Genomic DNA, 12,840 nt, shown 5'->3' on the forward strand with positions numbered 1-12,840 from the left:
AATTATTGAACCCTTATATGCTCTTGGCCTGATGGGTTGTTTGCCATTTTGCCATTTTTAATACAAGTAAAGGCAATCCATTTCTCCTTCCGGTAGCGCCCCCCCCCCCCAAAATAAAGAGTAATTAATTTTCTTTAATCTAAGCCTGCAATTTCTTTTCCTTTTCTTCCCGTTTTGGAAACGTTTAACAAATTCCAAAAGTCAATAATTGAACGTTGCACTATCACATTGTCACATTTGGAACAAAACTAACGCAGGACTTTGAAAATTTGGTCAATATGGCTATTATATTACAGAGTAATAATTGACAAGCCGAACTCCAACCCATCCGAATTCACTCTAACACCTCCAAGAATCTACGGTAATGGTGATCGAGCTCCCGGCCAACTCCAGTGAATCAAATTTAACGCGTGGAGGGGACTGACCGGATTACAAGAAACTTTAGAAAATACACTATTTTAATGCTTTTTGTTTTCACATCAGCTACAGGAATTGCATGAATAAATGTGTTAGAATTTTCTCAAATCTGTGGTCTTCTATCAATCAGATCATTAGAGGACCTGAAATGGTCCATTTTGACTATTCTGTCTAATAAATGCCTCAGGAATTTTGGAAGGGATTCTTGGGTCGTTTCTTGTGAAGACATGAACGCAATATTTTGAAAATTGGATCGAATCGGTTGGTTCGATCGATTGAATCGTGAATCGGTCATAACATCGATTTGATTCTATGTTAGAGTTGACTTTGTCAAAATTGGAATAGCTTTCAAAGTAAATGCCAAACATAGAGAGAGCAAAATGTCTCAAAGCACGGCAGAGCTTGCAATTCTTGAGTGCTACTTTTGATTGACTTCACAAAGTTGTTGTACTCAACACTTGAATTCTGAAACTTCATGAAACTTGTTTAGAAAAGAAACACAATGGTGAGAAAGGAAGACAAATTGTAGGCCGGAATTAAACTCTATCGATTTCACTTTCGTTCCAATTCCGAGGACAAATAGATTTCTAATTTCAAAAAATTACACCTTCACCCCTTATTTCCATGTATTTGATCACTTATAAATCCGGTTTGCTTATGTCAACAAATAGATATTAGATGAATATCCAATATACCATTATGAACCTTTATACTAAAAGTTTAAACAAAAAAGAAAAGAAAAACTCTTTCGCTTCTTTCTCTCCCACCAAACTATGACCACAACAGTTTTTTAAGGAGCAGAGTTGCACTATTGTTGGGGGAGGGTTAAGATAGATGGTAGGGGGAGAATTGTAAGCAAGAGATTCTAGATTTAAAATCTTTCTGTTGCCAAAAACAAATAAAAAAAAATAAAAGCACACCATTGTCGCCAAGTCCACGTTTATTAATGGTATCACAGGCTGTAAGCAAAAAAGAAAAACAAGAAGAGCAATAGAAAGCTCTTTGTTCTACTACTAGAGTAACGACCACCACAGTCAATTCCACTATGGTTCTACTATCGTAACCCAAAAAGATATTCCAACAACACAAAATGCATATTCTATAAGCCAGAAAGGAAAAACTCACGCACAGTGATGTGCTTGCATATCATCCTTATTACATCCACTTCTATGTTACTCATCTTTATTGCATCCACTTATATATTAGTCATTGTTAATAAAATTCAATATATCATTTCTTAGTTTATTCAAATAAATAAAGTGACGGAAAGGTTGGATTGGATGGTAAAATAAAAAAAATTATAAGTAGAAGATTCTGTTTTTGAAGATCTCCCACTTACGGAAAAAAAAATATGACTGCTGCCCTCTTAAAATGGAAAGTTAGTTTTGTCAACCAGAATAATTCCCTCTTTATATCATGGAAAAATGGCTAACCAAAACCAGGTGCTGGTGTTTCATTCAATAATGATAGATGTGTCAAGTGTCAATAGATTGAACCTCAAAAATTCTAATATCAACACTACACTCTATGACTTCTCATTTTCATCATTGCTAAATATTGAATACTGAGGAGGGTATTTCCAGCTCGGATAGTATTGGGGCCTCACCCTGTGGTACTTCTGGAACCACCGCCTCGGCAAGGCCCCTCGTGCCGTGACCTCAGCCCAATTATCAACTCGGCCAAGACCTTCGGTCATAAAGCCGAAGTGACGTTTAAAGACCTGACCGCCGAAGAGGTGGGACATGACCTCTGACACCTCTGACAAAGCTGTTCTGACACATGCGCCGCCTGACGCTGACAACTGTTCCGGCGCACCTTTCCGCAGAGCCCATCAAATCACCTTGATGCACTGCCCCTATCAGATCTCTAGGGACCTGCGCTAGCAGTCTCTCTCTCTCTCTCTTCCTCGTCTCTTATAAATACCCAATATTTCCCACTGAGAAGGGGATGACCAATTCCTGGTAAAACACTTCACTGATTCTCTGTTATTACACCATTTTTCTAATCCCGAACTGACTTAAGCTTCGGAAGTATATCGGGGGACCCAGCCCCTCTTGTAATCTAAGCAGGTGATCTAGACCACCGTGACCTTTTCAACTGTGGTGCCGTCAGCTCACGGTTCACTCCCGCCGGTCAGAATTCGCCTCTTCAATTGGCACCGTTTGTGGGAACGCGAAGACATTGGAGAATGAAGCCTACGCGTTCTAGGAGTAGGAAAGCTCTCACTATTGGGGCTGAGCAGAGTAATGCGGCTCAGTAAGAAGATATTTCCGAAGGGCAGGAGTCCCCGAGAACTCAGCCCGCAAACGAAGAAGCCATAACCCGTATGGCCGAGTTTGTGACCGAGAACTCTAACATCTTTGAGGAGTTAGGGAGGTATCTTAAGAGACAAGGCAAGCAGAAGGCCGAGTCCTCTAAAAGGAAGTCAGATGGATCTCCTGAAGGCTCGTCTGAAGAAGAATCTGACGGGAGGCGCTTGAGCCGAAGTGTTTCAAAGAGAGCATTCTCCAAGGCCATTTCTAAGGTAGCCTCCCTGACCAGGTCATTGTCAAGAGGGCTCTTGGGCCGACGACCTGAGGAACCTCGACCCATGGAGAGAGCTGGGGTGGATTACCAAAGGGCTCCACCCTTCACGGATGACATAAATGAGGAGAGGCTTCCTCCCAACTTCAAGCTCCCCTCGATACCATCTTACGACGGCCGAGGTGATCCTGAAGACCACATTCATGCCTTCATCTCGGCCTTCCGCCTGTATTGCATCCCTGACCCCGTCATATGCCGGGCTTTCCCAGTATTCCTCCAGGGGACAGCTCGAAAATGGTTCTGGGATTTAGAACCTAGGAGCATTTCAACCCTGGAGGAATTAGTGGAGAAATTTCTTCACCGTTTTGTCTCCTCCCGACCTACGACCAGGACCTCGGCTTATCTGTTGAACATGCAACAGAACCCGGGAGAATCACTTCGATCGTACGTCCAGAGGTTCCACGAAGAAAGCGTGCAGATACCTAATCCTAATGAGCAGGTCACCATTGCTGCTTTTACCTATGGGCTCGTTGCCGGAGTATTCAATACGGGGATTCACAAGAAGTATCCCCGCACACTCCATGAACTGTGGTTGAAGGTCGAGAAGGGCATACAGGCCGAAAACCTCAACTGCATGAAGAAAGAGGTCCAGACCACCCGCTCAAGGACCGATCCCCGAAGGGGAAAAGAGGCTGGCCGAAGTGAAGTGGGGGTAGGGAGTGGCTTCCAAAACCCTAACCGAGACCGCCGCAGCATGTTCGACCGAATCTCCAAGGGGAAAGCATCCATCCCCGGGTCCGAGTTGACCCCTTTGAACACTATTCGGTCCCGGGTGTTGTCCATGATGGAACAGAACAACCTCGAGAAAGCACCTCTGAAGATGTTCGGTAGCAGGGACAAGAGGAACTCTAACCTCTACTGTCTGTATCACCGAGACATCAGGCACGAGACCGAGGACTGCAACGACCTTAAGAAGGAGATTGAAAACCTTATCAGGCAGGGGCACCTGAAGCAGTTCATCCGTCGAGGTGGAGGTCACCAACGTAGTGAACCCCGATGTGACAGGCGGGGTGATCAACGCCGAGACGAAAGGCGGACGTCTAGAAGCAGTTGCAGGCCCCCAGACGATCCTAGGGAGACAAAAAGGCCTCCCCGAGACGGATCTTCAGGTCATGGATTAGGGTATGGACCCAACATAGTCGGGGTCATCAATACCATCGCCGGAGGTCCGACGGGAGGAGATAGTCAAAACTCCCGGAAGAGGACCTATAGGCAAGCCAACCCGGATCAGGCCGAGTCTAGCTCTCGCCTATCCGAGGTGTTCTCTTACAGATCTAGTGATCCTGTCCCAGTTGCCTCGAGTAGCCATGAGGCTTTGGTGACTGAAGTGCTCACCAACAATTACATTGTGAAGAAAGTCTACATTGATCCAGGAAGCTCGGTGGACGTCATGTACCTCCGCACGTTTGATAGCCTTAAACTGGCCAGGGAGCGCATGATCCCAGTAAGAACCCCCTTGGTAGGGTTCGGGGGACACGTTGTGCATCCCGAAGGGATGGTGACCCTGACGGTAACCGTGGGATGTCACCCCCGTTGCCGAACTATCCCTGTCAATTTTGTCGTGGTAAAGGCTGACTCCCCGTACAACATGCTCCTGGGACGACCCACGCTCAACGCTTTGCGAGCGGTATACTCAACATTCCATCTGAGCTTTAAGTTTCCCACCTCCGCAGGGGTCACCGAGGTGAGCAGCGACGTCTGCGCTGCCCGGGAGTGTTACCTCGTCACTTTACAAGCGGCCTTTCCATCTACCTCTGATAGAAGGTCCGAAAAGATGTCGGACATTCTCTCAATTGATTGCATCGACCCTCAACAAACGGTGAAGCTCCAGAGGCTGGAAACCGGAGATGAGGTGGAGGAGATCCCCATGGACCCCACGAATCCGGATCAAATGATCCGCGTTGGCATCTGTTTGCCTGACTCAGTTAAGAAAGGAATGGTGGATCTTCTCAGAGAATACCGGGACGTCTTCGCTTGGGCCGCAGATGAGGTCCAAGGAGTCCCGCATCACCTCATGCTACACGAGCTTAACGTTGACCCCCAGGCACGGCCGGTCAAACAAAAAAGGAGGCACCTCGGCCCTGAGCGTAGCCGAGCTATTGGTGAAGAAGTGGACAAGCTCCTGCCCGCAAAGATAATCCGGGAGATCCAGTATCCGACCTGGTTATCCAACCCGGTCATGGTCAAGAAGGACGCAAGAGCTTGGAGGATGTGCGTCGACTTCACCGATCTCAATAAGGCCTGCCCCAAACACTGCTACCCATTGCCCAAGGTCGACACCTTGGTGGACTCGGCAATGGGTTATGAAGTCCTCTGTTTCCTTGATGCTTTCAAAGGGTATCACCAGATCGGAATGAGTCCGGATGACCAGGAGAATACGGCCTTCTATACTGACCAAGGCACCTACTGCTACACCACCATACCTTTTGGATTAAAGAATGCCGGGGCCACATATCAACGCTTGGTTAACCAAGCTTTCAAGTCCCAGATCGGGCGAAATGTCGAAGCCTACGTGGATGACATTCTCCTCAAGAGCCAGACAACCTCTACTTTTCTTTCTAACCTGAGAGAAGTCCTTGAAGTCCTCCGGGAAATGCGAATGATGCTAAACCCTAAGAAATGTGTCTTCGGGGTCATTTCGGGAAAATTTCTGGGCTACCTTGTCTCCAGACGAGGCATAGAAGCGAATCCGGATAAGGTGAGAGCGATCCAAGAAATGTCCCCACCTCGGTGTATCCGCGACGTGCAGAGGCTTACAGGGCGGTTGGCAGCCCTGAACCGGTTCTTATCGCAGTCGGCCTCTAAGGCGTTGCCCTTTTTCAAAGTTCTGAAGAAGGCAGACAGCTTCTCCTGGACTGAAGAATGTCAACGGGCGTTTGAACAGCTGAAGGAGTACCTTCACTGCCTCCCGACGCTCACCTCACCTCGTCCGGGGGACAAGTTGTTCTAGTACTGGTAAGGGAAGAAGGTGTACAAGTTCCAGTTTACTACGTCAGCCGAGTCCTCCGAGGTCCGGAGACCAGGTACACACAAGCGGAGAAACTTGTGCTAGCCCTGATCCACGCTGCCCGCAGGCTCAAATCCTACTTCTTAGCTCACCACATTTGTCTGAGAACTGACCAACTCCTCAGGCAAGTCTTATCACGACCGGAGGCTTCCGGATGTCTTACTAAATGGGCTATTGAGTTGGGGGAGTATGACCTGTCTTACGAACCTCGGACGGCTATCAAAGCTCAAGCCCTGGCGGATTTTTTGGCCGAACTCACGTTCAATGAGGTGAATAAGTCCACCCCGACCACCACTGACCCTCAACGATGGATTCTGCATGTGGATGGCTCATCCAACAGTGAGGGTAGTGGAGCAGGTTTGCTCCTCGAAGACCCTCAGGGAGAGGTGTGCTCATATGCCTTAAGGTTTGACTTCGTTGCTTCTAACAACGAAGCCGAATACGAGGCAGTCATTGCCGGACTCCAACTAACCCGCAAACTCGGCGCCGGGCACATCTTGGTTTAGAGTGACTCCCAACTGGTCGTGTGCCAGATACTGGGTGAATATGAGGCCAGAGAAGAGGTCATGCATCGCTACCTCTCCAAGGTCCACCAGTTGATCGCACACTTCGAGTCTTTCGAAATCCAAAAGATATCACGGTCGCAGAACAAACGAGTTGACGCTCTCTCTCGGCTCGCCTCCACCTCGTTCTCTGACTTGAACAAGTCGGTACTCGTGGAAGTCTTAGTCGAGCCGAGGTACTTAGAAGAAGTCGTGTGCCCCGTTTACCTAGGTGACACCTGGATGGGCCCCTTGATCCGATTTTTCAGTCGGGGGGAGCTCCCTAATGATCGAGCTGAGTCAAGAAAGCTTCAGCGTAAAGCAGCTCGGTATGCCCTTCGACAAGATCTCTTGTACAAGAGGTCCTACCTCGGCCCGTGGTTACGGTGTGTCACACCAGAGGAGGGTGAACGGATCCTCCAGGACATACATGAGAGATTTTGCGGGGCTCACGTCAGCTACAGGATGCTCGTCAAAAAGGCTCTGTTGCTTGGGTATTTCTGGCCCACCATGAGGGTAGATGCCCAGATCATGGTTCTTAGTTGTCCTTCTTGTCAGCACCACGCCCCTGAGCACCACCAGCCGACCAACCTCATGATCCCTATCACCTCACCATGGCCGTTTGAACAATGGGGTACTGACATAATTGGCTCTTTCCGTAGGGCTTCAGGGAATTATGTTCACGTAGTGGTGGCAGTAGACTACTTCACCAAAAGGGTCGAGGCTGAGCCTCTGAGAACCATCACTGGGTTAGCAGTCCAAAAATTTTTCTGGAAGAACGTAGTTTGTCGCTTCGGCCTGCCCCGGATGGTCATCTCGGATAACGGCAGGCAGTTCGCTGATAATCCATTCAAGGCGTGGTGCGAGAACTTTGGGATTAAACAGCATTTCACCTCGGTTGAATACCTCCAGGCCAATGGGCAGGCTGAAAATTTCAACCGCACTCTCCTCCATGGCCTCAAAACCAGGCTGCACCGAGCCGGATCATCTTGGATGGAGGAACTCCCTAGTGTGTTGTGGTCTTACAGGACCACCCCGAGATCGGCAACACAAGAGACCCCGTTCTCTTTAACGTATGGGTCCGAAACTGTGGTCCCAGCCGAGTTCATCACGCCGAACCCACGAATGGCCGCATATGCTGCCGAAGTTAATGAAGAATAGCGGCAAGTTGACCTCGACCTCGTCGAAGAGAAGCGTGATATGGCAGCGGCCAAAGTTGCCCTTTATAAAAATATCTTAGCTGGCTACTACAATGCCCGGGTCAAAAACCTACGGTTCAGTCCGGGAGACCTAGTACTCCGGAAGAATTCGTTCTGCCGAGCTGAATCTCAAGGAAAACTTAGCCTCAAGTGGGAGGGACCCTACCAGGTTGTCGAGTCCAGCCAAAACGGATATTGTAAATTAACTTATCGAGATGGTTCTCGGGTGCCTCGACCGTGGCACGCTGAGAACCTTAGATTGTATTACCCTTAAATGGTGCGTGCTTTAAATTTTAAGTTTGAGTTATTTCTCACTTATTCTCATTTCATCAAGTGAAAAATAAGGGGACAAGCAGCAGCAAATAGAAGAAATAAAGAGAAGAAAATCGAGCTCAATTAAAGAGGCAAAAATACAAAGTTATATTGAAGTACAAAAAGAAGACCGAGGTCCGGAATGCTCCTAAGCATCCACGACCTCGGCCCTTAGGTACAAAAGGGATTGTCTCTAAGCATTCCCTGCCCCGGAGCCTTCTCCACCCATAGTTTCTTCTCCTACCCCGTCGTCTTGCTGACCTTCAGCCTCTCCGCCGGTCTTGTCCCCTTCGAGACCATCGCCATCCAAGTCGAACTCTTGAAACCACTTGTTGAACTAGGCGCGGACCTCGATTAGGTTACTTCCGGCTTTGATGCCTTCGGCCATGCGGTCACACAGCTCTTTGGCATCCTCGTTGTAGTTCGGCGCATCTTGAAGAGATTCCAGCTGTTCAGAAGAGAGGAAGGGCGCCGCGTCATTGACTGCTGTGGTGTAGCCAAACATGAAACTCGGCAGCGTCAGCTCGTTGAGGTCGCGGTTGAAAGACTCCGACTTGCGGAAGGCTTCCAAGGCTGACACCCCGGCCATCTCTATTGCTCTTTTGGATGACTGCTCCTCCTGGACTCTTCTCTCTTTTTCTTCACCAAGGGCGGTTATCAGAGAGTTCTTTGTCACCTCGGCACGGTCTCTGGCCGCCTCGGCTTTATCTCGCTCCAGCTCGGTTGCTCTTAATCTCTCTTCCAGTTCGGCAATTTTCTTCTGAAGCGCGTCTGGTGGCTCGTATGTCTCCATTAAATTCCCATAATGCTGAATCATCTCGGCGAAAAAGGCCGTGGTGGATGCCCATGAAACTAAGGCACTCTGCATCAGCTCGCTAGGGGTGAGCTTCCTGGCATAAGTGTTGTCTCGCGGCAGCACTGAATGCACGAGGAGCTCCTGTGCGACCATAGGGTTTTTGTAACGGTCGTTGACATTGATGCTCCACTCCGAGCACCACTGTGCTCCGGAGTGCCTCTTGTCCTCCCCGACCTCTTGAGAAGGTACGTGGTGGAGATTGAACAATGAAGACCCCGTGACGGGGCGAGTTGGAAAAGGCGTTACACCCTGGCCCCGGGGTGGAGAAGCTATAGTCACTCCTCGAACGGGAACCCCCACCGAAATGGCTGAGGCTTGGGATCCCCCTGGAGTGGCCGAGGTGCGTGAGCCTTCCCCCACAATCACCACGTGTCGCGGCAGTCTTCTTGGCCGGCCTGGTGGAGGGCTCGGCAGTATCCTTGCGTTTCTTTGGTCTTTTGGCCACCTCGGCTGCCGTCCCGGTTGTTATCAAGTCAGAAACCCTCGTCACTGCGAAGTACGAAAGGAGAGTTAGTTAGAATCAAGGAAAAACAAACAAAGTAGGGAATGAAAAAGTACAAGGTTTCTGTAGCTTAGAGGAGAAGAAAACGGGGTAATCCGAGCTGATCAGGGCTCGACTGAGCCCGCCGTCGGCAAGAACTGCCTCGGGAAAATCCTAGCAGTTGATTCTGAGGCCCGACCCCGTCAGTTTCTTGAAGTTGTCCTCCTCCAGTTTACCCGGAGAGGTTTCTTTGACCGAGGTGGGAGGTCTCCACCAGAACCCTCTAGGGAAGTCCTCAGCTGGAACGAAGATGAAGTTCCCCTTCCACTCCTTTATCGAAGTAAGGGCATCCACCACCAACTTCGGGATCTTGTTCCCGAAATAAAACCAACCCTTTTCACTTCCGCTGTTTTTGAGCGAGTAACATCGGCGGAAGAGGTTGACAGTGGGTTCTATTTCCTGATGTCGGCAGAGCAGTTGAAAGCCGATGAGAACGCGAATGGCATTGAGGGTGAGTTGAGTGATTCTCACCCCCCAATACCTCAGGCAGTCCCGGAGGAACCTCGTGGTGGGCATCCTGAGCCCGGCCTCCAGTTGATCCACATAAATAGCCATCCTACCCCTTGGCGGTAGTGCGGCTGATTGATGTGACCGAGGCGGATAGAGGCTGTAATTTCTCCTTCAGGGATACCGGCGAATCACCTTGGCTACCAGCGTCTGATTCATGACGCTGTCGAACGTAGGCATCTGGCCGTAGTTGAGTGCTGATATATCCGGAGGGGTGGTCGGCTCTTGCACACCCTCATCCCTGGGAACCTCATTGTCGAGGTCGTCGTTATAAAGGACCTCAGCTTCAACCTCTATCTCCTCTTCCTGCTCTTGGAGTACCTCGGTCTGGTGGGACGCTCCGGCCTCCCCTTCCTCGGCCTCAGAAGCGGTTCTCTCCTCGGAAGGGTCGGGCCTCTCTACCTCGGTGAAGTCGGGCCTCACGATTTCTTTGTGGGTACGAGCTGTTCTAGCCATTACTAAAGAGGGAGAAGTGAACTTACTCAGAAGATGTAGTTTAAGAGATTGTCGAAGTGAAAAGACAGAGAAACAGAGCTCTGAGGTGATTTTTGATTTCCGGTAAAGAGTGAAACGGTAAAAAGGGACTCCTATTATAGGCCAACAGGGGGAAGATGAAAAGGCGGAACCTTTGGAATTCTCGAGGGCACGACCTCTCTCCTCATTAATGAGAGTGCTGTTCATCTGACCCTTTATTTCGCGTCTATCCATGGATCTGTCAATAAAGCTGACAGCCATCATTTCACCTCCTTCCCAGTCCCATCCGCACAGTCATGACGTGTACTTGCTGTATTCCGTGTCCTACACACTTGTCAGCCTCGGGAAGTAACTATCTCGGGAAGCAACGACCTCGCCCTTCCCAAGGTTTGGGGGGCTTAGTGAGGAGGGTATTTCCAGCGCGGATAGTACTGGAGCCTCACCCTGTGGTACTTCTGGAACCACTGCCTCGGCAAGGCCCCTCGTGCCGTGACCTCGGCCCAATTATCAACTCGGGCAAGACCTTCGGTCATAAAGCCGAAGTGACGTTTAAAGACCTGACCGCCGAAGAGGTGGGACATGACCTCTGACACCTCTGACAAAGCTGTTCTGACACATGCGCCGCCTGACGCTGACAACTGTTCCGGCGCACCTTTCCGCAGAGCCCATCAAATCACCTTGATGCACTACCCCTGTCAGATCTCTAGGGACCTGCGCTAGCAGTCTCTCTCTCTCTCTTCCTCGTCTCTTATAAATACCCAACATTTCCCACTGAGAAGGGGATGACCAATTCCTGGTAAAACACTCCACTGATTCTCTGCTATTACACCATTTTTCTAATCCCGAACTGACTTAAGTTTCGGAGTTATATCGGGGGACCCAACCCCTCTTGTAACCTAAGCAGGTGATCTAAACTGTCGTGACCTTTTCAACTGTGGTGCCGTCGGCTCACGGTTCACTCCCGCCGGTCAGAATTCGCCTCTTCAAATACGTTGATCCATCCATGAATGAGCTTTTTGGCAGCATATTACCCCGGATTGGTAAGATTTCACGTTCAATCTGTTGCCACGAATATCGAGCCTGAATTTGGCTTGTTTTAAAATCTTCAAGTCCTCCACTTGAACGAAAATCACTTGACTGATTCAATTCCAAAGCCAATAAGCCAGCTAGTCTCGGAAACTTATCATTGCATTCTTTTTATACCTCTAAACATTTTTTTTAGGTCTAACCATTTACCAGCTCCAATTCCACCTACTTTACATAACCCGAATAAGCTGGAGAATTTGTTCCTCTTCCAAAACAACATTTATTGTCTCATTCCAGTTGGAGTATGGCAGTTGAAATCATTTTTACTAATTCTCATTAGATGATTTTACTAATTAATCACAACAATTGAATTAAATACGATTCTACCGGAAATATTCTGGTTGAACAAAATTAATATGTTACTCACTAATTGAATAATCTTAATTGAAACTACAAATTATTTTTTGTTATAGTCATGAATTAACAAGTTGGTAATCGAATAATTCCCGGAGAACATGAGTTTTGTTAACTTATAATTCATTTTGGAATAGCATGTGCAAGAAATGAAACCAATAGTTGTCACTGGTTGTCTTTTAAAGCAAGTAGCATCGGTTTAATTCAATTCAAGGCTACTTAAACATTTTCTTTATACAAAATCGGTATTTTATGCACAAATCGATGTACTGTTTGTGTAATTTGACAGGTTGTCGAAACCTGTGTAATAATAAAAATAAACCTAATTGCCAATTAAAATAGCCAAAACCCGATTCCAAGTACTGGAGTAGGGACTCTAGGTGTGCAATGGATTACTTGATTCACCCTATTCTCGAAGAGTTTGCTTGATCCGATACACCCGAATGGGATGACTTTTACACAAAAATTATTAATTTGTAAACAGGGCAAGTAGGGTCGTATCCTCAGGAATTGAGTGTATTTGTCTCTTTAGAAATCCAAAGTAACATAGGGGGTGTTTTTGTATAGAGGATGATAATTAAAACAATTCAACTAAAAATAAAGTAGCCAACTAAAAATAAAATGACAATTCACAAAAATCAAGGCAATAATAATTAAATGTCTAGCCAAGAAATAACTTCAGCAATGGTTCACCTAATTGATTATCGATGCACAAGCAATTCCAATTATTTATTAATAAATAGGTTATAACTGCCAGACAAGCGATGACAGTCAACCCCTCCTTACTGTGTCGGTGATTAAGGTACGCCCATTAATCACTACTCTAATTAAGAAATAATCTTAGATACGTCCATAAGATTTAATTCCCCAATTGCCTTACATATTAGAGGAACCCTATTCTAACCAAATAACGTACTACCAGGGTTATTTCATATTAGCCCCCGTATCCCCCTGATACAAAT

The 12,840-nt window shown here is 47.7% G+C and overlaps 1 protein-coding gene across 1 annotated transcript; it reads left to right on the top strand.

Annotated features, from left to right (window-relative positions):
* The first annotated feature begins 2,743 nt into the window (after positions 1 to 2,743).
* Positions 2,744 to 5,950, top strand: LOC113737292 (uncharacterized). The gene has a single exon (XM_027264543.2). It carries the CDS (start codon positions 2,744 to 2,746, stop codon positions 5,948 to 5,950), a length of 3,207 nt encoding a protein of 1,068 aa, XP_027120344.2.
* Positions 5,951 to 12,840: the final 6,890 nt, after the last annotated feature.

The sequence above is a fragment of the Coffea arabica genome, chromosome 3e (genome assembly GCF_036785885.1).
Source record: "Coffea arabica cultivar ET-39 chromosome 3e, Coffea Arabica ET-39 HiFi, whole genome shotgun sequence".
In the NCBI taxonomy this organism is placed as follows: Eukaryota; Viridiplantae; Streptophyta; class Magnoliopsida; order Gentianales; family Rubiaceae; genus Coffea; species Coffea arabica.

Bases quoted from the DNA above. Each gene is read 5' to 3' on its own strand.
- LOC113737292 (XM_027264543.2), top strand. From the start codon at position 2,744: ATGGCCGAGTTTGTGACCGAGAACTCTAACATCTTTGAGGAGTTAGGG.